This window comes from Armigeres subalbatus, chromosome 3 (genome assembly GCF_024139115.2).
Source record: "Armigeres subalbatus isolate Guangzhou_Male chromosome 3, GZ_Asu_2, whole genome shotgun sequence".
Lineage (NCBI taxonomy): Eukaryota > Metazoa > Arthropoda > Insecta > Diptera > Culicidae > Armigeres > Armigeres subalbatus.
In genome coordinates, this window is record NC_085141.1 from 25,327,673 (window position 1) to 25,352,290 (window position 24,618).

General features: G+C 38.4%; 1 protein-coding gene across 2 annotated transcripts in view; it reads right to left on the reverse strand.

Moving 5' to 3' along the window:
- Window positions 1-22,607, reverse strand: part of LOC134220624 (endoribonuclease CG2145-like) — a 26,109-nt gene extending 3,502 nt beyond the window's left edge. Inside the window, exons 1-2 of one of the 2 annotated variants that reach the window (XM_062699724.1) lie at window positions 22,345-22,607; window positions 22,111-22,259 (exon numbers count right to left, since the gene is read on the reverse strand). In XM_062699724.1, the coding sequence (XP_062555708.1) occupies window positions 22,111-22,177 (67 nt within the window). In that variant the 5' untranslated portion in view covers window positions 22,178-22,259; window positions 22,345-22,607. Of the gene's footprint in view, window positions 1-22,110; window positions 22,260-22,338 lie in introns of both variants that reach the window. The other variant, XM_062699723.1, reaches the window with a different exon arrangement.
- Between the last annotated feature and the right edge of the window lie 2,011 nt (window positions 22,608-24,618).

Here is a 24,618-nt window from a genome sequence, read left to right on the forward strand (position 1 = left end):
TGCTTTGCTTTCTCTCTCTGTCGCCCTAGATATACGGGAGTGCCGTTCGTCGATTGTTGATACACAAAGAGCCTACTTTGAAATTTGCAGTTTGTTCTATGATGTCTATCTGTTTTGTGCTATCGTGCTACCTTTCCGCCACACGTTAACAAAGTTGATAATTCGACACTACCATTTGAGATTGCTGCAGGCCGGACCGCAACTCATATCATGCACAGTTCGGCTTCGATTTTTGGCCTCTCGGGGGACGTAATAGCCGAAAAACCTACACCAAGAGTTGTACCAGCAAAACCATTTTCGACAACGCCCTATGTCCTCGGAAGGTGGGAAAGGTCGACTTCGCGCCTGCTTCCCTCTGCACGGCTGGTATCAAGAATGATGATGCCGCGTGCACCCTAAATCGACCTCTCTGCGATAGGGCCAATTCGCCAACACACAGAGGGACTTGACGACGCGGTGCCTACGCCTGCCCCAGTCTTGACGAGGACCCCTTTCCGTCCTCCGACTCGGAACCCGCCCGGTTGACCAACGCCGCGAAAACGACGATACCATGTTGTTCTTCGCGCGGCCACTTGTTCGATAAAAGCATCGACTTCGACCACAGGGCACCAGTATGACCCATGAAGCCGACTCCGAACTAGACATTACATTTTATACCATCATATGACAATATGAGCAAAGATACTGATCATATTAAGATATATTATCTTAGAGCTCTTCGATCATTTCTATAGGCTAGATGTACCAGTTGTGGCTATAGCACCAGTTGTCGCACTAGTGCTTTATATGCCAAATGGCCAATCAAATCACCGCAAACCAAGTTCATATCGATAAAGCGTATTCATATGATACGATAACACCCAGTGGTGCAATTTATCAACAATGCCTACTGAGTGTGATTTTTTTGTTTTGTATTTTTCTTTGCTCCTCTTTGCCTATGACGGTGCCTTTCAGTCAGAACGACAAAGCAGGAGTAGCGTAGCAAACTCGGTTTGCCAACAGCGGGCTGAAGCTGATGATCAGTCGGCACAAATTTCCTGTCACTGTCTTTCAAGTGATAGTATTCACCCATGCATTTATATAGTCGTATTCACACAGCAGCGAGTGAACTGAATAGACTGTCAGTGTGGGCTGCGTGTGCAATGAGAAGAGAGGTCTTCTTTTTTTTTTTTTTAACTAATTTTATTTGCTAATTATCTAATACATGCATTCATCTCTTAGACTAGGTGTTCCGTGTTTTCTTAACACTATCATCCTTATTTGCTATGTTACTTTTTAGTTATTATTAATACATTTCAATTGCCTCTGGCAGTTAGGATTTTTCCTCTGGTTTAATTGAACCATGTAGGAATTACAATGTTTTTAACTTAAACTAAACCTAACCTAATTTATACTAAGGGTACAAGGAGCTAATCGTTGCAATAGAAGATTGCAACGATTTTTGTCTAAAATTGGAAATTGTTTTGTTGGACATTTGTTGCAATGTCTCAATATTAGAAATTCTATGAAGTTCATTGGTACTATACCACGGAGGCAACTTCAGAATCATTTTCAGAATTTTATTTTGAATCCTCTGAAGTGCCTTCTTTCTGGTATTGCAGCAACTAGTCCATATTGGCACAGCATACAACATGGCAGGTCTAAAAATTTGTTTGTAAATCAAAAGTTTGTTCTTAAGACAAAGTTTTGATTTTCTGTTTATAAGTGGATATAGACACTTAATATATTTGCTACATTTGGCTTGAAGACCTTCAATGTGATTTTTAAGTTAATTTTTGGTCCAGCAGAAGTCCTAAATATTTGGCTTCGATAGACCAATTAGTTGGAACTCCATTCATAGTGACGATATGTCTGCTAGAAGGTTTCAAATAAGAAGCTCTCGGCTTATGTGGGAAAATTATAAGCTGAGTTTTGGAAGCATTCGGGGAAATTTTCCATTTTTGCAAGTAAGTGGAGAAAATATCCAAACTTTTTTGCAATCTACTACAAATGACACGAAGGCTTCGCCCTTTGGTTGAAAGGCCCGTGTCATCTGCAAACAAAGATTTCTGACACCCTGGTATTTAAATGTGAATCAGGTGAGTCAGAAGTAAAAATGTTATACAATATGGGCCCCAGTATGCTGCGTTAGTGAACACCAGCTCTTACGGGTAATCTATCAGATTTCGAATTCTGATAGTTTACCTGCAGTGAGTGATCTGATAAATAAATTTGGATCAGTTTAATAATGTACAGAGGAAAATTAAAATTCATCAATTTTACAATCAAACCTTCATGCCAATCTCTGTCAAATGCTTTCTCTATATCAAGAAGAGCAACTCCAGTCGAGTATCCTTCAGATTTGTTGAGCCGAAATAAATTCGTAACTCTTAATAACTGATAAGTGGTTGAATGCCCATGGCGAAAACTAAATTGTTCATCAGCAAAAATAGAATTGTCATTAATATGAACCATCATTCTATTTAAAATAATCTTTTCAAACAGTTTGCTTATTGAAGAAAGTAAACTGATTGGGCGATAACTAGAAGCCTCAGCTGGATTTTTGTCCGGCTTCAAAATAGGAAAAACTATGGCGTTTTTCCATTTATCTGGAAAGTATGCCAATTGAAAACATTTGTTAAATAAATTAACCAAAAAGGATAAAGAGCTCTCAGGAAGTTTTTTGATAAGTATGTAGAAAATACCATCATCACCCGGGTCTTTCATATTTTTCAATTTTCTAGTAATAGATCTCACTTCATCCGAATTAGTTCCCAACGAAGGGTCAAAAACATTCTCTTGATTGAGAATGTCTTCGAAGCTCCGTGTAACCTGTGGACTAGTGAGACCTAGACTAAAATTATGGGCACTCTCGAACTGCTGAGCAAGTTTTTGAGCCTTTTCGCCATTTGTTAATAAAATTTTATTTCCCTCTTTAAGCGCTGGAATTGGCTTTTGAGGTTTTTAAAGAATTTTCGTTAATTTCCAAAAGGGTTTCGAACTGGGATCCAACTTCGAGACATTATTCTCAAAGTTGGTATTTCTCAGAATAGCGAAACGTTTTGCCTTTCTCGTATACTAAGTATACGGTAAAGGCTATATGATCGCTCCAAAACAAACTTTTTATAGAAGGCCGGAGACCCATAGTGTTATATACCAATCGACTCAGTTCGACGAATCGAGGTGATGTCTGTGTGTGTGTGTGTGTGTGTGTGTGTGTGTGTGTGTGTGTGTGTGTGTGTGTGTGTGTGTGTGTGTGTGTGTGTGTGTGTGTGTGTGTGTGTGTGTGTGTGTGTGTGTGTGTGTGTGTGTGTGTGTGTGTGTGTGTGTGTGTGTGTGTGTGTGTGTGTGTGTGTGTGTGTGTGTGTGTGTGTGTGTGTGTGTGTGTGTGTGTGTGTGTGTGTGTGTGTCACTTATGTCACTAATCACTAATGTCACTTATTTTTCGGGCACTTATCCTCAACCGATTTGCTCGCAACAAGTGGCATTCGACGCAGAATCCTGTCCCATTGTTTCCTATTTGAAATTGGTCAGATCGAACTATGGGATCGAAAGTTATGGCCAAAATACAAATTCATACGAAAAAATCGCGTAAAAATGTCACTCATTTTTCGGGCACTTATCCTCAACCGATTTGCTCGCAACAAGTGGCATTCGACGCAGAATCCTGTCCCATTGTTTCCTATTTGAAATTGGTCAGATCGAACTATGGGATCGAAAGTTATGGCCAAAATACAAATTCATACGAAAAAATCGCGTAAAAATGTCACTCATTTTTCGGGCACTTATCCTCAACTGATTTGCTCGCAACAAGTTGCATTCGACGCAGAATCCTGTCCCATTGTTTCCTGTTTGAAATTGGTCAGATCGAACTATGGGATCGAAAGTTATGGCAAAATACAAATTCATACGAAAAAATCGCGTAAAAAATGTCGCTCATTTTTCGGGCACTTATTCTCAACCGATTTGCTTGCAATAAGTTGCATTCGACGCAGAATCCTGTCCCATTGTTTCCTATTTGAAATTGGTCAGATCGGACTATGGGATCAGAAGTTATGGCCAAAATACAAATTCATACGAAAAAATCGCGTAAAAAATGTCACTCATTTTTCGGGCACTTATCCTCAATCGATTTGCTTGCAACAAGTTGCATTCGACGCAGAATTCTGTCCCATTGTTTCTTATTTGAAATTGGTCAGATCGGATTATGGGATCAGAAGTTATGGTCAAAATACAAATTCATACGAAAAAATCGCGTAAAAAATGTCACTCATTTTTCGGGAACTTAATCTCAACCGATTTGCTCGCAACAAGTTGCATTCGATGCAAAATCCTGTCTCATTGTTTCCTATTTGAAATTGGCCAAATCGAACTATAGGATCAGAAGTTATGGCCAAAATACAAATTCATACGAAAAAATCGCGTAAAAAATGTCACTCATTTTTCGGGCACTTATCCTCAACCGATTTACTCGCAACAAGTGGCATTCGACGCAGAATCCTGTCCAATTGTTTCTTATTTGAAATTGGTCTGATCGGACTATGGGATCAGAAGTTATGGCCAAAATACAAATTCATACGAAAAAATCGCGTAAAAAAATGTCACTCATTTTTCGGGAACTTAATCTCAACCGATTTGCTCGCAACAAGTTGCATTCGACGTAGAATCCTGTCCCGTTGTTTCCTATTGAAAATTGGCCATATTGGACTATGGGATCGAAAATTATACCATTTTTGCCTTTCTCGTATACTAAGTATACGGTAAAGGCTGTATGATCGCTCCAAAAACAAACTTTTTATAGAAGGCCCGGAGACCCATAGTGTTATATACCAATCGACTCAGTTCGACGAATCGAGGTGATATCTGTGTGTGTGTGTGTGTGTGTGTGTGTGTGTGTGTGTGTGTGTGTGTGTGTGTGTGTGTGTGTGTGTGTGTGTGTGTGTGTGTGTGTGTGTGTGTGTGTGTGTGTGTGTGTGTGTGTGTGTGTGCGCAAAACTACTCAAAAAATGTCACTCATTTTTCGGGCACTTATCCTCAACCGATTTGCTCGCAACAAGTTGCATTCGACGCAGAATCCTGTCCCATTGTTTCCTATTTGAAATTGGTCAGATCGAACTATGGGATCGAAAGTTATGGCCAAAATACAAATTCATACGAAAAAATCGCGTAAAAAATGTCACTCATTTTTCGGGCACTTATCCTCAACCGATTTGCTCGCAACAAGTTGCATTCGACGCAGAATCCTGTCCCATTGTTTCCTATTTGAAATTGGTCAGATCGGACTATGGGATCAGAAGTTATGGCCAAAATACAAATTCATACGAAAAAATCGCGTAAAAAATGTCACTCATTTTTCGGGCACTTATCCTTAATCGATTTGCTTGCAACAAGTTGCATTCGACGCAGAATTCTTTTCCATTGTTTCCCTATTTGAAATTGGTCAGATCGGACTATGGGCTCAAGTTATGGTCAAAATACAAACTCATACGAAAAAATCGCGTAAAAATGTCACTCATTTTTCGGGAACTTAATCTCAACCAATTTGCTCGCAATAAGTTGCATTCGATGCAGAATCCTGTCCCATTGTTTCCTATTTGAAATTGGTCAGATCGAACTATGGGATCGAAAGTTATGGCCAAAATACAAATTCATACGAAAAAATCGCGTAAAAAATGTCACTCATTTTTCGGGCACTTATCCTCAACCGATTTGCTCGCAACAAGTTGCATTCGACGCAGAATTCTGTCCCATTGTTTCCTATTTGAAATTGGTCAGATCGAACTATGGGATCGAAAGTTATGGCCAAAATACAAATTCATACGAAAAAATCGCGTAAAAAATGTCGCTCATTTTTCGGGCACTTATTCTCAACCGATTTGCTCGCAACAAGTTGCATTCGACGCAGAATCCTGTCCCATTGTTTCCTATTTGAAATTGGTCAGATCGGACTATGGGATCAGAAGTTATGGCCGAAATACAAATTCATACGAAAAAATCGCGTAAAAAATGTCACTCATTTTTCGGGCACTTATCCTCAATCGATTTGCTTGCAACAAGTTGCATTCGACGCAGAATCCTGTCCCATTGTTTCTTATTTGAAATTGGTCAGATCGAAGTATGGGATCGAAAGTTATGGCCAAAATACAAATTCATACGAAAAAATCGCGTAAAAAATGTCGCTCATTTTTCGGGCACTTATTCTCAACCGATTTGCTCGCAACAAGTTGCATTCGACGCAGAATCCTGTCCCATTGTTTCCTATTTGAAATTGGTCAGATCGGACTATGGGATCAGAAGTTATGGCCAAAATACAAATTCATACGAAAAAATCGCGTAAGAAATGTCACTCATTTTTCGGGAACTTATCCTCAATCGATTTGCTCACAACAAGTTGCACTCGACGCAGAATCCTGTCCCTTTGTTTCGTATTGAAAATTGGCCATATCGGACCATGGGATCGATAATTATACCATTTTGCCTTTCTCGTATACTAAGTATACGGTAAAGGCTGTATGATCGCTCAAAACAAACTTTTTATAGAAGGCCCGGAGACCCATAGTGTTATATACCAATCGACTCAGTTCGACGAATCGAGGTGATGTCTGTGTGTGTGTGTGTGTGTGTGTGTGTGTGTGTGTGTGTGTGTGTGTGTGTGTGTGTGTGTGTGTGTGTGTGTGTGTGTGTGTGTGTGTGTGTGTGTGTGTGTGTGTGTGTGTGTGTGTGTGTGTGTGTGTGTGTGTGTGTGTGTGTGTGTGTGTGTGTGTATGTGTGTGTGAGTGCGCAAAACTACTCAAAAAATGTCACTCATTTTTCGGGCACTTATCCTCAACCGATTTGCTCGCAACAAGTTGCATTCGACGCAGAATCCTGTCCCATTGTTTCCTATTTGAAATTGGTCAGATCGGACTATGGGATCAGAAGTTATGGCCGAAATACAAATTCATACGAAAAAATCGCGTAAAAAATGTCACTCATTTTTCGGGCACTTATCCTCAATCGATTTGCTTGCAACAAGTTGCATTCGACGCAGAATTCTGTCCCATTGTTTCCTATTTGAAATTGGTCAGATCGGACTATGGGCTCAGAAGTTATGGTCAAAATACAAACTCATACGAAAAAATCGCGTAAAAAATGTCACTCATTTTTCGGGAACTTAATCTCAACCAATTTGCTCGCAATAAGTTGCATTCGATGCAGAATCCTGTCCCATTGTTTCCTATTTGAAATTGGTCAGATCGAACTATGGGATCGAAAGTTATGGCCAAAATACAAATTCATACGAAAAAATCGCGTAAAAAATGTCGCTCATTTTTCGGGCACTTATTCTCAACCGATTTGCTCGCAACAAGTTGCATTCGACGCAGAATCCTGTCCCATTGTTTCCTATTTTGAATTGGGTAGATCGAACTATTGGGATCGAAAGTTATGGTCAAAATACAAATTCATACGAAAAAATCGCGTAAAAAATGTCACTCATTTTTCGGGCACTTATTCTCAACCGATTTGCTCGCAACAAGTTGCATTCGACGCAGAATCCTGTCCCATTGTTTCCTATTTGAAATTGGTCAGATCGGACTATGGGATCAGAAGTTATGGCCAAAATACAAATTCATACGAAAAAATCGCGTAAAAAATGTCACTCATTTTTCGGGAACTTATTCTCAATCGATTTGCTCACAACAAGTTGCATTCGACGTAGAATCCTGTCCCGTTGTTTCCTATTGAAAATTGGCCATATCGGACTATGGGATCGAAAATTATACCATTTTTGCCTTTCTCGTATACTAAGTATACGGTAAAGGCTGTATGATCGCTCCAAAAACAAACTTTTTATAGAAGGCCCGGAGACCCATAGTGTTATATACCAATCGACTCAGTTCGACGAATCGAGGTGATGTCTGTGTGTGTGTGTGTGTGTGTGTGTGTGTGTGTGTGTGTGTGTGTGTGTGTGTGTGTGTGTGTGTGTGTGTGTGTGTGTGTGTGTGTGTGTGTGTGTGTGTATGTGTGTGTGAGTGCAAAACTACTCAAAAATGTCACTCATTTTCGGGCACTTATCCTCAACCGATTTGCTCGCAACAAGTTGCATTCGACGCAGAATCCTGTCCCATTGTTTCCTATTTGAAATTGGTCAGATCGAACTATGGGATCGAAAGTTATGGCCAAAATACAAATTCATACGAAAAAATCGCGTAAAAAATGTCACTCATTTTTCGGGCACTTATCCTCAACCGATTTGCTCGCAACAAGTTGCATTCGACGCAGAATCCTGTCCCATTGTTTCCTATTTGAAATTGGTCAGATCGGACTATGGGATCAGAAGTTATGGCCGAAATACAAATTCATACGAAAAAATCGCGTAAAAAATGTCACTCATTTTTCGGGCACTTATCCTCAATCGATTTGCTTGCAACAAGTTGCATTCGACGCAGAATTCTGTCCCATTGTTTCCTATTTGAAATTGGTCAGATCGGACTATGGGCTCAGAAGTTATGGTCAAAATACAAACTCATACGAAAAAATCGCGTAAAAAATGTCACTCATTTTTCGGGAACTTAATCTCAACCAATTTGCTCGCAATAAGTTGCATTCGATGCAGAATCCTGTCCCATTGTTTCCTATTTGAAATTGGTCAGATCGAACTATGGGATCGAAAGTTATGGCCAAAATACAAATTCATACGAAAAAATCGCGTAAAAAATGTCACTCATTTTTCGGGCACTTATCCTCAACCGATTTGCTCGCAACAAGTTGCATTCGACGCAGAATCCTGTCCCATTGTATCCTACACTCAAAATGATTGTCACTTAATTTCCACTATAAAAATCAGGTAGGCTTTAAAAATCTACATTTATGACGACCTTACTTGTGTCAAATAAAACTTACTCACATGTCATATGCATTCCAAAAAGAAATGTAGTGAAATTTAAATGAAAACGTAGAAAACGATATCTATATTCTTTTCTAGTGAATACTACTTGTCACGAATGTATGAAAAATATATGAGTGGGGTACTCAGACCAAAGTCTATGTTTTGCATCAATCGCTAATGCAAAATTGTGCAGAAACATCATGAGAGCAATTTACAAAAATAAGTTTTGAGTATGAAATGAATAATTCATACCTCTATTTTCGGTCCCGTCCGCCTCTAGTGGACGGGAATTATTATCACTCACACGGGTATAGCGCAAACTATTATTCCAATTCACTTAAAATCTAGGTGTTTGTTGAAATTTAAATTCACTTAAATTTAATTACATTTTTTAGTGAATTGAGAGCAGTGAGTACCATCACTAACAAATCATTTAACTTCTACAAACGAAACTAGATGGAAAATATCCGCATATATTTTCATGTAACTCTTAAGTGAAAATTATTTTGAGTGTATTTGAAATTGGTCAGATCGGACTATGGGATCAGAAGTTATGGCCAAAATACAAATTCATACGAAAAAATCGCGTAAAAAATGTCACTCATTTTTCGGGCACTTATCCTCAACCGATTTGCTCGCAACAAATTGCATTGTACGAAGAATCCTGTCCCATTGTGTCCTATTGGGATCGAAAGTTATGGCCAAAATACAAATTCATACGAAAAAATTGCGTAAAAAATGTTACTCATTTTTCGGGCACTTATACTCAACCGATTTGCTCGCAACAAGTTGCATTGTACGAAGAATCCTGTCGCATTGTTTCCTATTTGAAATTGGCCAGATCGGACTATGGGATCGAAAGTTATGGCCAAAATACAAATTCATACGAAAAAATCGCGTAAAAAAAGTCACTCATTTTTCGGGCACTTATCCTCAACCGATTTGCTCGCAACAAATTGCATTGTACGAAGAATCCTGTCTCATTGTTTCCTATTAGAAATTGGCCGGATCGGACTATGGGATCGAAAGTTATGGCCAAAATACAAATTCATACGAAAAAATCGCGTAAAAAATGTCACTCATTTTTCGGGCACTTATCCTCAACCGATTTGCTCGCAACAAATTGCATTGTACGAAGAATCCTGTCCCATTGTTTCCTATTGGGATCGAAAGTTATGGCCAAAATACAAATTCATACGAAAAAATTGCGTAAAAAATGTTACTCATTTTTCGGGCACTTATACTCAACCGATTTGCTCGCAACAAGTTGCATTCAACGTAGTATCCTGTCCCATTGTTTCCTATTTGAAATTGGCCAGATCGGACTATGGGATCGAAAGTTATGGCCAAAATACAAATTCATACGAAAAAATCGCGTAAAAAATTTCACTCATTTTTCGGGCACTTATCCTCAACCGATTTGCTCACAACAAGTTGCATTCGACGTAGAATCCTGTCCCGTTGTTTCCTATTGAAAATTGGCCATATCGGACTATGGGATCGAAAATTATACCATTTTTTATGGGAAAATCGATAAAAAAATGTCACTCATTTTTCAGGCACTTTTCCTCATTCGATTTGCTCGCATTAAATTGCATTCGACGCAGAATGTCTCATTGTTTCTTATTGAAAATTGGCCAGATCGGACTATGGGCTTAGAAGTTATGGTAAAATTACTATTTATTGTGAAAAAGAGAAATCGCGATCGCGAGTTCTTTGGTATTGCCTTCGCCTCACATTTTTAAGACGGATCAGTAGCTAAAGATCGTCGTCAATAATAATGGAGTTGAATTTAATTTCACATTTAGGAAATGCAATGCCTCTGGCTTCGACAATTAAATTTGTCAAAGATACGAGAGTATTATTAATATCACTTTTGGTATCCAAAGGAATATTAACATCAAAATTCCTATCAATATATGTTTTATATAAATCCCAATCAGCTCTATGATAATTAAAAGTAGAGCTGATTGGATTATAAATGGCTTCTTGTGAGATTTCAAATGTCACAGGAAGGTGATCAGAGTCAAAGTCAGCATGAGTTACCAATTGGCCACACAGCTGACTTGAATCCGTTAAAACCAAATCAATTGTCGAAGGATTTCGAGTGGATGAAAAACAAGTTGGGATATTGGGATATTGAATAGTATAATATCCCGCAGAACAATCTTCAAATAAAATTTTGCCGTTGGAATTGCTTTGAGCATTATTCCATTAACGGTGTTTGGCATTGAAGTCATCAATTACGAAGAATTTAGATTTGTTGCGAGTTAGAATTTGAAGATCAGCTTTCAACAAATTCTTTTGCTGCCCAAGTAGGCTGCAATGAAGGAAAATTGCCCAAAATTTGTTTCAATAGAAACTCCCAAGGTTTCAAAAACTTTGGTTTCGAACGAAGAAAATAATTTATGTTTGATACGTCTATTAATGACAATAGCGACCCCACCACAGGCGCTGTCAAGACGATCATTTCTGTAGATAATTTGGATCTCGTTTTATGGAGAGTCCTGGTTTCAAATAGGTTTCAGTTATAATGGAAATATGCACATTATGAACTGTTAGGAAGTTGAATAATTCATCTTCCTTACCCTTTAGAGAGCGGGCATTCCAATTTAGAACTTTCACACAATTATTTAGATCCATTAAAACGGAGTCCGATAACAATTTTTTGTGTGTACTTTATACCAACCTGAACAGCTTCAGGTATGGTATTTGCTTTGAACATTGCATCAATCATGTGATGCAATTGTTCAGTTAAAAAATCAAAATCCGAAGCAGACATGCTACCTGAATCGGCAACATGACCGTTATTTTCCGTTGGGACATGGGTATAAACCTCATTTTGAGAAGAGAAATTTTGTCTACCAGCAGCGATGTTTGCATACGTAGGTACATTCGGAAAATTTGAATTTACTGAAGTGCTTGCTACCCGTTGAGGAGCAGCAAAATTTGTTCGTGAATTGTGCTCGACCGGTAACTGGTTTCGAATTTTGAGCGTTTGAAAAATTTCTACCCGTCGAATCTGGGATCCGATTGGAATTAACCGTCATCAATTTTGCACGGGAATTCAAAACTTTTTTTGCGTGAAGGGCATTCCCAGAAATTGGATTTATGATTGCCCCCACAATTTGCACAGTTAAATTTATTGGAATCTTCTCTCACAGGACATGCGTCCTTGGCGTGAGAGGTTCCACCACAAATCATGCATTTAGCATCCATGTGACAAAGTTTAGTTCCATGACCCCACTTTTGGCACTTACGGCACTGGGTGGGGTTTTGGAAATTTCCCCCAGGCCTGCGGAAATGTTCCCATGTAACACGGACATGGGACATAATACAGGTCTTTTCCAAACTTTTCATATTATTCAGTGCAAGTGTTGTTAAAGTGAACAAAATAAAATTCTTGAGAAATACCCCTTTGGCAAGTACCAGAGTAAGATTTCTTTTTCATCTTAATTACTTGGACTGGTGAAAATCCAAGTAATTGAGAAATTTCAATTTTAATCTCATCCAGTGATTTGTCGTCACTGGGGAGACCTTTCAAAACGACTTTGAACAATCGCTCAGTTTTGTCGTCGAATGTGAAGAATTTATGGCGCTTCTCAGTTAAATACTGAAGAAGACGTTTGCGATCGTCAAAGGATCCCGGCAAAACGCGGCAGTCACCCTTCCTAGCAATCTGAAATGAAACCTTGATCCCCTGAAGGATACTCAAAATCTCATTCCTAAAGCCAGAAAACTCGGCATAAGATACCACAAATGGCGGAATCCTTTGCTTTGTCGCATGGATCGAATCACCTGGGCTAGAGGTTGATTCGATTTGCTCAATTTCATCATTAACCCTTAAATGCGCAATGTTGTTTTAAAACAACAAACCGAAAATACGTTTAATGTTAATGATTTCAATGGTTATTTACGTTAAAAATATTTCCGACGATTTCTAAAAAAATCGCCTTGCGCCTTTAAGGGTTAATCAAATCGAACTGATTGCTCAGTTCAATAGGAGAAGAAATAATGTCAACGTTAGATTTAGAAGGAATATCTGAAGTCTCCAGCTTCCTTCTATTTTTCCGCGCTTGGGCGGGACGGTTTTGAAACCTTGTTTCTTTGAAGGAAGTGGAGAATTCACGGGGGATTCAAGGGGAACTATCAATTCTATACTTTCGCCTCTAATTCTATCATGAACATGTGCGTCTAAGTTTGGAAGATGATATTAGCATTTCCATATCATTGTAAATCGTTTAACTTCACGTAGAAGTAACACACACGAAATCATTAATTTAGTGTACTACCCTTGGTGGGGGCATCCATCAATTCAGCTGTTATTGGTCGACGGTACAGCAGCAGTGCCTTCCTCTGCTTTGTTCTCTCCGAGGCAACCAAATTGGTTGCGACGAGACGGACGCAATGAGAAAACAGAACTGTGCAATAATAATCCTATTCGACTAGGGTGGGTGTACCAATTGACGCCATACATAAGAACAACTATTTTTTTAAATAAGTAAAAGGCATGTGGATGGACTTTATATATCAGGTGAAAGGTTTTATTTCCTTCTCCTTAGAACAGCTGTGAAAACCACAATAAAATTTGTTATAATCATCAAAATTGATTAATCCATAATAGGAACGCATGCACCAGTTGTGGCACTATTCTTAATTTTGTTTCCTTATTTGGCAAATCCCATTGTTTTCTTATGGGACTGGCCAGATAGGGACCACTAGTGCGACAACTGGTGCAAAGGACGTCAAAAATTAAGCAAAATGAATTTTTACAATTATGCTTTGCTTGTTTTGGAGGAGATCAAAGGTTTTATCGTATCATATTAATATTCTTTATCGATATGAACTTGTTTTGTGGTGATTTGATTGGCCATTTGGCATATAAAGCACTAGTGCGACAACTGGTGCTATAGCCCCAACTGGTACATCTAGCCTAAATGCTGATGTCATATTAGAAATTTGGAGACAGCACTCGTCGATAGAAAATCCTTCCGCACGCGATGGCATAGGGTTATGCGCTAATTCGTCCATGGCGCTAGCATTCATCATATCAAATTCTAAATCACTAAATACTCGCGAATCGTAAACTAAAATAATGAACTAATCATCTGGCGAGATAGAAAAAAGTGTACACTACGATCTGCATTCATTTAAATTACATTCCGGCGTTACTTACTTGAAATACAGTTAAATTTAACTTTGCGGCTGTGACTTTTGCACAATTTCCTACGTTATCCGTGCGACGAAGGAAAATCCAGTTCGTTCACTGCTGTAGAAGACGCGCAACACCGTCACCAAAATCAACGTAATTCACTGATTTTCACCGCACTTTTTCACATAAATTTCTCACTGCGCACTAAATAAAAGCAATGTTTATTGCTCAAGTGTAAAATAATTGCAAAATAACTGCCGGAAGGCGTTCAAATGATCTGCTTTTTCAAACTTTAGAGCGTTTGAAATTTATTTTCTTCGTCGCCTTGTTTATAGTCGAAAAACGCGTTGCCAAACTGGTAGTTTGAACTGAAATAATCTTATGTTACACATCTGATAATACATCATGCAGTCAATAAAAGTGGGTTTTTCAATTATTTTCCGCTAGTGTAATAAAAGAAAAGTCTTCCAAATAAATATTTTTCATACACACTCGTCATTCACACTAAAATTTTCCACTATTCCAAAAGTTTGAAACAGGAGAAATAATTTCATAACAGAAATCTGTTGGCAGCACTACCCACGTACATGTTAAGCATGTGTGTTAGTTGTTTGACAGACTGAGGCATTTAGCTGAATGGCAGCACAATCGAAACCATTTTTATGCGGTCGAAATGGGATTGCAATAGGAAATTTTTGTTAACTGGAACCAAAAACAAACTTTTAAGTTTGACTTTCAAAATTGACCGAAATGATAGTTATTCTGCATAAAGTCACAGATAAGTCGTCCAGTTATCCAAGAAATGGCTTGAGCTCAGGAACAAAGATTTGCAGTCCTGTTTTAAGTATGGTACATGCTCCTTGTGGTACAGAGATAGAATACGTAGATGATAAATTTTCCGGTTTCAAATATGGTACATGCTCTCTGTGGTACAAAGAACAGAATGCGTTCACTGCATATGTTCTTGGTCATCCAAGAAATCCCTGGAGTAAGGCCTTCCGATCTACACGTGTAACTGAAGATCAATTTTCCGGTTTTAAATATGGTACATGCTCTCTGTAGTACAAAGAACAGAATGCGTTCACTGCATATCTCGCACTTAGTTTCATAGGGGCGTAACTGTATAGATCGATTTCTTTTCGTCGATGTTTTCTTTTTATTATTCTGTCGAATTGTGCTAGATTATCGATGATTTTATGGTTTGGTATGATAAAGGATGATTGTATCTTGCACCAGAATCAATAATCACGGTTGTAGCTTTTGGAACAATTGAGTTATTAACAAAATATAAAATCGATTAAGAGAAATCGATCAATACAGTTACGCCCCTATGAAACTAAGCGCCAGATATGTTCTTGGTCATCCAAGAAATCCCTGAAATAAGGCCTTTCGATCTACACGCGTAACTGAAGATCAATTTTCCGGTTTAAATATGGTACATGCTCTCTGTAGTACAAAGACCAGAATGCATTCACTGCATATGTTCTTGGTCATCCAAGAAATCCCTGGAGTAAGGCCTTTCGATCTACACGTGTAACTGAAGATCAATTTTTCGGTTTCAAATATGGTACATGCTCTCTGTAGTACAAAGAACAGAATGCGTTCACTGCATATGTTCTTGGTCATCCAAGAAATCCCTGGAGTAAGGCCTTTCGATCTACACGCGTAACTGAAGATCAATTTTCCGGTTTCAAATATGGTACATGCTCTCTGTAGTACAAAGACCAGAATGCATTCACTGCATATGTTCTTGGTCATCCAAGAAATCCCTGGAGTAAGGCCTTTCGATCTACACGCGTAACTGAAGATCAATTTTCCGGTTTCAAACATGGTACATGCTCTCTGTAGTACAAAGAACAGAATGCGTTCACAGCATATGTTCTTGGTCAACCAAGAAATCCCTGGAGTAAGGCCTTTCGATCTACACGCGTAACTAAAAATCAATTTTCCGGTTTCAAATATGGTACATGCTCTCTGTAGTACAAAGACCAGAATGCGTTCACTGCATATGTTCTTGGTCATCCAAGAAATCCCTGGAGTAAGGCCTTTCGATCTACATGCGTAACTGAAGATCAATTTTCCGGTTTCAAACATGGTATATGCTCTCTGTAGTACAAATAACAGAATGCGTTCACAGCATATGTTCTTGGTCATCCAAGAAATCCCTGGAGTAAGGCCTTTCGATCTACACGCATAACTGAAGATCAATTTTCCGGTTTCAAATATGGTACATGCTCTCTGTAGTACAAAGAACAGAATGCGTTCTCAGCATATGTTCTTGGTCATCCAAGAAATCCTTGGAGTAGGGCCTTTCGATCTACACGCGTAGCTGATGATCAATTTTCTGGTTTCAAATATGGTACATGCTCTCTGTAGTACGAATAACAGAATGCCTTCACAGCATATGTTCTTGGTCATTCAAGAAATCCCTGGAGTAAGGCAATTTGATCTACACGCGTAGCTGAAGATCAATGTTCCGATTTCAAATATGGTTCATGCTCTCTTCATATTGAATAATAAACTTAAAAAACACACAAATAAAGGGATGATTCAAATATGACGTCCACTATTTTTTGAGATTTCTAGACCCCCCTCCCTCCTCTGTCACACTTTTTTGTATACCTTGTATATGCAGTGTCACAAAATCTTAAACCTAAAACCTGTGACATCATTGTTGAACGACCTCAAAGAAAAAAACCCAACTTAGTTCACCGAATAGTGATACTGCCTTTCTCGCATTTAGTCAAGACACCAACCTTATATGTTGCTTATATGGCTCGGTTCAATGTACCATTTTCGTAATAACTTTCAAACGCGATCAACTAGGCTTTGCCTTCTATCGAATAAAACTTGTTGCGAGAAAATCGGCTAAGGATTACTATAAGAAAAGTTGTCTAATTTTTTCTTAGCTTTCGTGCACACACATACACACACATTCACACATGCATACAGTTCGTTGAGCTGATGTGATTGGTATATAACACTATGGGTCTCCGGGCCTTCTATAAAAAGTTCGTTCTTGGAGTGAAATGATTGCCTTTCGGTACAACTTTGTTGTACGAGAAAGGCAAAAATGGGTAATGGGTACATTATATATTCAAAACAGGCCTTTAGATCGTTGGTTACGCGTGTCGATCTGAAATGATCCACTTCAGGTATTTCTTGGATATCCGCGAACGGCTTTCATACGCAGATTCTGTTACTGTGAAACCTCCATGAGTCGATATTAAAGGGACCTTACATTTACAAAACCATCTTGTAGATCATTGGTTATGCATGTAGATCTGAAGGCCTCCACTTCAGGTATTTCTTGGATAACCGCGAACGTCTTCCATACGCAGATTCTGTTATATGTACTACAATGGGTACATAACATTTAAAAAACAAGCCTGTAGATCATTGGTTACGCGTGTAGACCTGAAGGCTTTCACTTCCGGTATTTCTTGGATAACCGCGAACGTCTTCCATACGCAGATTTTGTTATATGTACTACAATGGGTACATTACATTTACAAAGCAGGCCTGTAGATCATTGATTACGCGTGTAAACCTAAAGGCCTTCACTTCAGGGATTTCTTGGATAACCGTGAAGATCTTCCATATGCAAATTCTATCATATGTACCACAATGGGTATATTACATTTACAAAAAAAGCCTGTAATTCATTGGTTACGCGTGTAGATCTGAAGGCCTCCATTTCTGGTATTTCTTGGATAACCGCGAACGTCTTCCATACGCAGATTCTGTTATATGTACTACAATGGGTACATTACATTTACAAAACAGGCCTGTAGATCATTAATAACGTGCGTAGACCTGAAGACCTCGACTTCAGGTATTTCTTGGATATCCGCGAACGTCTTCCATACGCAGATTCTGTACATTACATTTACAAAACAGGCCTGTAGATCATTGGTTACGCGTGTAGACCTGAAGGCCTTCACTTCAGGGATTTATTGGTTAACCGTGAAGATCTTCCATACGCAGATTCTGTTATATGTACCACAATGGGTATATTATATTTACAAAACAGGCCTGTAGATCATTGGATACGCGTGTAGATCTGAAGACCTCCACTTCAGGTATTTCTTGGATAACCGCGAACGTCTTCGATACGCAGATTCTGTTATATGTACCACAATGGGTACATTACATTAACAAAATAGGCCTGTAGATCATTGGTTACGCGTGTAGATCTGAAGGCCTTCACTTCCGGTATTTCTTGGATAACCGCGAACGTCTTCCATACGCAGATTCTGTTATATGTACTACAATGGGTACATTACATTTAGAAAACAGGCCTGTAGATCATTGGTTACGCGTGTAGACCTGAAGGCCTTCACTTCAGGGATTTCTTGAATAACCGTGAAGATCTTCCATACGCAGATTCTGTTATATGTACCACAATGGGCACATTACATTTACAAAACAGGCCTGTAGATCATTGGATACGCGACCTTCACTTCAGGTATTTCTTGGATAACCGCGAACGTCTTCCATACGCAGATTCTGTTATATATACTACAATGGAAACATTACATTTACAAAACAGGCCTGTAGATCATTGGTTATGCTTGTAGATCTGAAGACCTCCACTTCAGGTATTTCTTGGATAGCCCCGAACATCCTCCGTACACATATTCTATTCAATGTTCCACAATGTACACATATCATATTCAGAACAGGCCAATATTAATTGAATTTATGTTATTTTTATTTAACACGGTATGATACCGCATAAAAACTAATTTGGTGTACTTGTAGAAATCTGCACACCAATACCAACAGATTTATTTGACAGCAATCCATCGAGTTTTAGATTGGACGAATGAAAATTCTCATGGACGTAAACAGATTTTCATAAGACAAATTTGAAAAATTTGAAGGGTATTTTTGATTGCCGATTCTCAATAAACTATGATTTGTTCAATGCGCTAATAGTACACAATGAAAACTAGGAACACTAAAATACGTGTTACATACAACTTAGTTAGAGTAAGTAGTTGGGCTGGCGTATAAAACAGATTTGAAAACCAAGCACTACCTACTACGACGGGAATTAGCTCACTACCCTATGAGCAAATCAAACCACCTTCCTTTTGCCGGTGGAGATATATCAGCTTCCACACTGATATTCTTCCCTCCCCCTTGGGAGCTTGGCAGAAGGAAGGTCGTGTGATATGTGCTATCACAAATATTACCCTCCGCTCGCTTTCAAATCGACTTCTATAAAAACATTCTTCATGCCTGCCGTATCCTAACGGAACTATCAATTCTATACTTTCGCCTCTAATTCTATCATGAACATGTACGTCTAAGTTTGGAAGATGATATTAGCATTTCCATATCATTGTAAATCGTTTAACTTCACGTAGAAGTAACACACACGAAATCATTAATTTAGTATTCTGTTCTTTATTTTGATAAACGAGTATACGAAAAAAACAAGCCTTGGAATTTTTAAAAATATAGTTTAAAATATTTATTATAAAGTTTCGAATATTAAAACAGTTTCTCTCGTCTTCAATGATTGTCTCAACGGTTTTAGTTCAAAAGGCAGGTAGAATTATAAACATATTTTTATAAGAATTCAGCAATTTGACATGGTTTATATTTAAAACAGTGCTGGAATTCCCACCATTTTCAATGTCATCTTCATTTTTTGTTTCTGCTTATTTATATGGCTTTCTAATACCTTAGCAAGAAGAAACAATTAAATTGAAGTAAGTTTAAGAAAACAGGTGTAAAGAATGGCGATTTGATCATATGAAAAAATTCACTGTCCGGACCGGGGGACATCAACCGGATACAAAAATTTATTTTGCACCATCTAACAAATCTGTTTGAAATATGACTAATATTGACCATCTTGACTAAAGTTCTTCAAAGTTTACAACATGAGGATCTGATATTCCATGCAAGTATAGGACTTTCCAATAGCTTTCTTTTGTACTACATAAGATGGTGGAGGGATCTCTGCAAGTGTTGTTTAGATAAGTGTCTGGTATAGGGCGTGTACGGCGCCGGGGGATCTCCCCCTACGTATTAGCGATATCATTCGTAAGCACCGATCTACTGATATCAGCCAAGTAAAATAATAAATATAAATGTTGAACAAACCATCTTCTTCCATTAGGCTGTAGCCATACTGAATTATTGAGGCATCATTTCATCCAATTAAATTATATTATTACTAGCGAAAGAAACCCAGCTTTGCCCGGGTGTTGCAAATGTCACGCACTGAACTATTTGCAGCACCGCACTCTAGATCAATCTCCGTGCGATTGTTTTACTTCCCTAAGCAGCTGACCCAAAATTGTATTCTGATTTTTTTTACATTTCCCCGTTATATTCACCAACTTTTTGTATATACAAACCTTGCGGTTCCCAAAACGAATCGATTAGGGAAAAAAACTTGTAAATCGGTTAACCCTTTATAAGGCAGACGAATCTAAACAATAAATTAACAAAAACAACAATAGGACACAATGTTGACATGGTATTAAACTCAAATGTATGTTTGTTATACATTAAACAGTTCAGAAACATTGAAAAATTGGTGGCAATATAGTTGCCACTGCCCGCCAAGCGGTAAAACATTGGTGGCAATATAGTTGCCACTGCCCGCGAAGCGGGATAACATTGGTGGCAATATAGTTGCCACTGCTTGGCAAGCGGGAAAACAGGCAACAACAAAAATATAAAAAGATTTTTAAAAATTTGGTTTTGCGTAGAATCAGTCAAATAAAGGTACGTTACATTTTTTGGTGAAGAGTCCTAGTCAGAAAACGCATAACAAGTAAGTGAAAAAAAAAATTCGCGTTTTTTCTCCCAAGGGGGGATCCTTGGGAAAAAAACACAATTTCGTCAAAAATCCAAAAACCAAATATACAGCAAGGCAAAGCTTTTTTCACGCTAATCACGTAGTAATCTAACACAGGAGATTCAAAATAATTGATACCAACGGGAAAAAATATATCTTTGTCGTTTTTTTAACGAATTATAACTGAAAATCCTTCTTCCACTCGAAACTTACGATCTGTTCGTAAAAAAACTGTTCTCAAATTGACATTTCAATTTTTTTATGGCTCAAATTCATCTGGGGTGTTACTAGGAACCAAATATAGTCACTACATGTGAAATAATAAGTAGAGCTCTTGTTAATAAATAGAAAAACATATTATTTGTTGGTGGCAATATAGTTGCCACTGCCTTATAAAGGGTTAACCCGTTCGCGAGTTCAATCGTCAGGAAGGAAATCTCAACTCATTTTTATTATATAGATGATCATTACAACATACAAAATGTAGTAATAAATTATTGGTACAAAGTGACCCATGTTTGTAGGATCTGTGTAACCAGATATTCGTAAGAAACATTCAATTTATTTCATTCATGCATCCCCAACGCCTATTCAATATCATAGATAGATTGGAATGTAATTTGTAAATTGATTTCGACTTCATTGATTTAGAAACAGACAGTTGTGAAATTTAATTAATCAAGCGATGTCTTTTTGCATCTATTCATGCAAGTAACAGTCATTTCATTTGACTAAATTCAAACAGATAATCGAATTAGGCGATAGAGAAGGTCAGGGTAGTATTCCTCGTTTAAACAAGGTCATGCAGTTATCAGACAGATGCACAGGCCAACCGTTGCTCCAATTCTGAGGAAATCAGCCATCATCGACATAACTCGCCTGTAAAATGTTTGATTATTATTGTTTTACTTTCTGACCACACGGGTGCTATCAATTTCCATTTTAAACGAGCTTTAATTGAATCAATTTCGTTCGAACAGCTTCGGTTGGTTGGAATTGAACGCCCGTATTCGCCTTTAATGGAATCTAAACAAGCGAGGTATGATCTCACAGGTGATGATATCATTCCAGTCGGATAGGTTAATGGACGTAGTCCTTGATCGCCGGAGGACGTGATGTCGCTCGAAGTGCACAAATAACAAGCATCGATCAATTATCACTCGCTTATTTCCAAGATATCACAGCTGTGTGTTCAACGTTCCTCCCACTTCTCTTTTTGTGAATTATTATTCTCACGATTCTTCCGATCATTATTTGCGTCTTCTTATCCATAGCAAACCGGCTTACCTGTAAGCACCGCAAACGCCAACAACACGATCGCTGTCAATCTGATCAGCTTCATCGACGTCATCATGAACTGTTTTTCTTAATGTTGCCTCTGATTCATCGAAAAATCGATATTACTTGCTACAATTCACACTTTAGTCATCCACTCTCTGAAAATTAGTGAAAGTAATTAGTTCTTCCATTCACAACCACGTGACAACTCTCAGGTTTTCGCTTTAAAAATATCACCTTTACCAGACGAGATGACCTTCCAAGAAAGCCTCCAACGGACAGCTGGCGCTCACTATCAGCTGGGAGGGGAAATTGCCAACCGTTAAAAAGCAAGTCCTCTGTGTAGTCAAAATAAAGCTCGTGTAAACACCGCGGCGGTTGTCGAAGAACTGAAAGATGTTGACGACGAGAGTTCGTCGTTGCAGGCGGATGGCTCTTTGAAAAGCACTGTCCGATCGAGCGTCTAGAGAAGGCAGACAATATTGGTACATAGGCACACGGCAGACGGTGGCGCCTAACTGAACTGACCGTTGATTGGCGCGAGTAGTGTATGAAAGGAGGAAATACAAAAAACAACTACGATTGAAGCGGAAAAAATACAGGAAACTCATTGAATTTTATATAAACCAGATAGATATCAGACTATCTCTATGGGTATCGGTTATGGATTATTAACCGGACGATCACCTACACTACAAAGTCGACCGGGCACCAGTTACAAAGTCTGAAATTTTCTCAGAGAAGTGGACATCTACAGCCACCGATGAGAAAATCGTTTATACCCTTATAGTGCTGCCATCTAATATTTGCTAGCCAAATTATGGTTCTAGCACTCGTCGTCGAGTACTTCAGTGGTCGAATTCTCTCTCGTTCGTTTGAAATGCGCATTTGCGCACGTGAGCGTCGCACCGGTGAGCATATTGCATGTGCTGTGACGTCAATACCCTACTCTTTGATATTGCTGGAATAAGTTTAGGAAAGGTCTTATGTTAACTCTAATTTTCATCAATGCAATGACTTGATTGATTTGTAAGGTTTTTGTTACTTTTAAATTTGTGTCCTTGAATCTATGTAATCCGATAGAAAACTTAAGTGTAATTTTGTTCTAATTCAAAGAGAAAATGAACAAATCAAAACGTATTTTAATACTTACGATCATGACAGAAATCAAACCTCATCTGCTCTATTTTTTATCCAAAATAAAGAGATCTCGCGTAACATTTGAAAAGGGCCTACAGCCAAAACGTAAACATTGAGAAAATGCCGTTCGAAAAAAATGCATCACAATTTATATTCCTATTTCCCAGGTTTATGATATTTTAGGCAGCAAATGCTCCTAAAAGCACATAATCAACACTATCTATCCATCCATAACCTTAATTGCATCGAAAACATGCAAAAATGTGACGAAATCGTTAAAATAAAATTTTAAGTCTATTTTCATTTGTTTCTCCGGAATAGGCCTTCTTGATAAGTCATTCTGCATTTGCTTGTCATTCATAGACCCTTTGTTTATGGCATTTTTTGAAAGTAAACACGGGATAAGGCTTTTCGGGAGGGGAAATTTTCTCTCTCCGAGGTCGGGCCGATGACGGTTCGGCAAAAATTCCCGTTATCGGCCCGAAGTTGGAGAAGGCTTATCCCAGACAGAAAAAAACGAGTGGCTTGGCCGTTTTTTAGGGTGGACCTACACATATTTTGAAAAAAACACGTAATAGGCCCAATCAAAAATTAGTTTTTTCCAAGTATTTTAATTGAAGATGCGGAACATTTTTATACTATAAGTAGCTATTAGAGGATGCTATCGAAGGGTGTTAAAATTGAATTTGTTTACTTTTCATTGTAGGCCCTAATCAATTGTTAAGCGAGAGATATCTCAAACAGAACAGTATTGATGCCAACTCTGTCGAACGCCCATCTCCTACATGTATACGTGAAAGCACGTCAGTAATGCTGTTTTGTTTGGTTTACAGGGCAAGAGAGCAGAGCATGTCCAGCGTAGATGCGATACGGCGTATACGATGTTGACAAACATTATGCTGGGAGAGGGAAAGGTGCATTTTGGAGCTTAAATCGCTACGAAGACGTCAATGAAGCTGGCTCTTATTTTTGTAGGGAAGGCAAAACGTATTCCTCTAAATGGGTAAGGTATATGAATTAGACAAATCATTAATTCAGTTTTGATCGAAAATTATCATTGATAGTTTTATCATAACGTCATTGGTTCATGAGCTTGGAAGTCAATATTCTTAAAAGTTACCAATGTCACAGTGTTAGTCCCTGTGAATGAATGCATATCCGACTTCAATGTGTTTTCATTATCCTCTGAGCTTCTTAAAATGGCATGCGAGAGAGATAGAGAGGGAGAGACAGATAGAGAGAGAAGAGTTTTCTCGGAGAGTGTACCAAATTCTCTTGGGTGGAAACACGTTTTTTAATGTTGCCAGTTAACTGTAAAAACAAGAAATCGAATATAAAGAAGTAATGTTATTTATTGCAACAGTATGCTTTGGTATA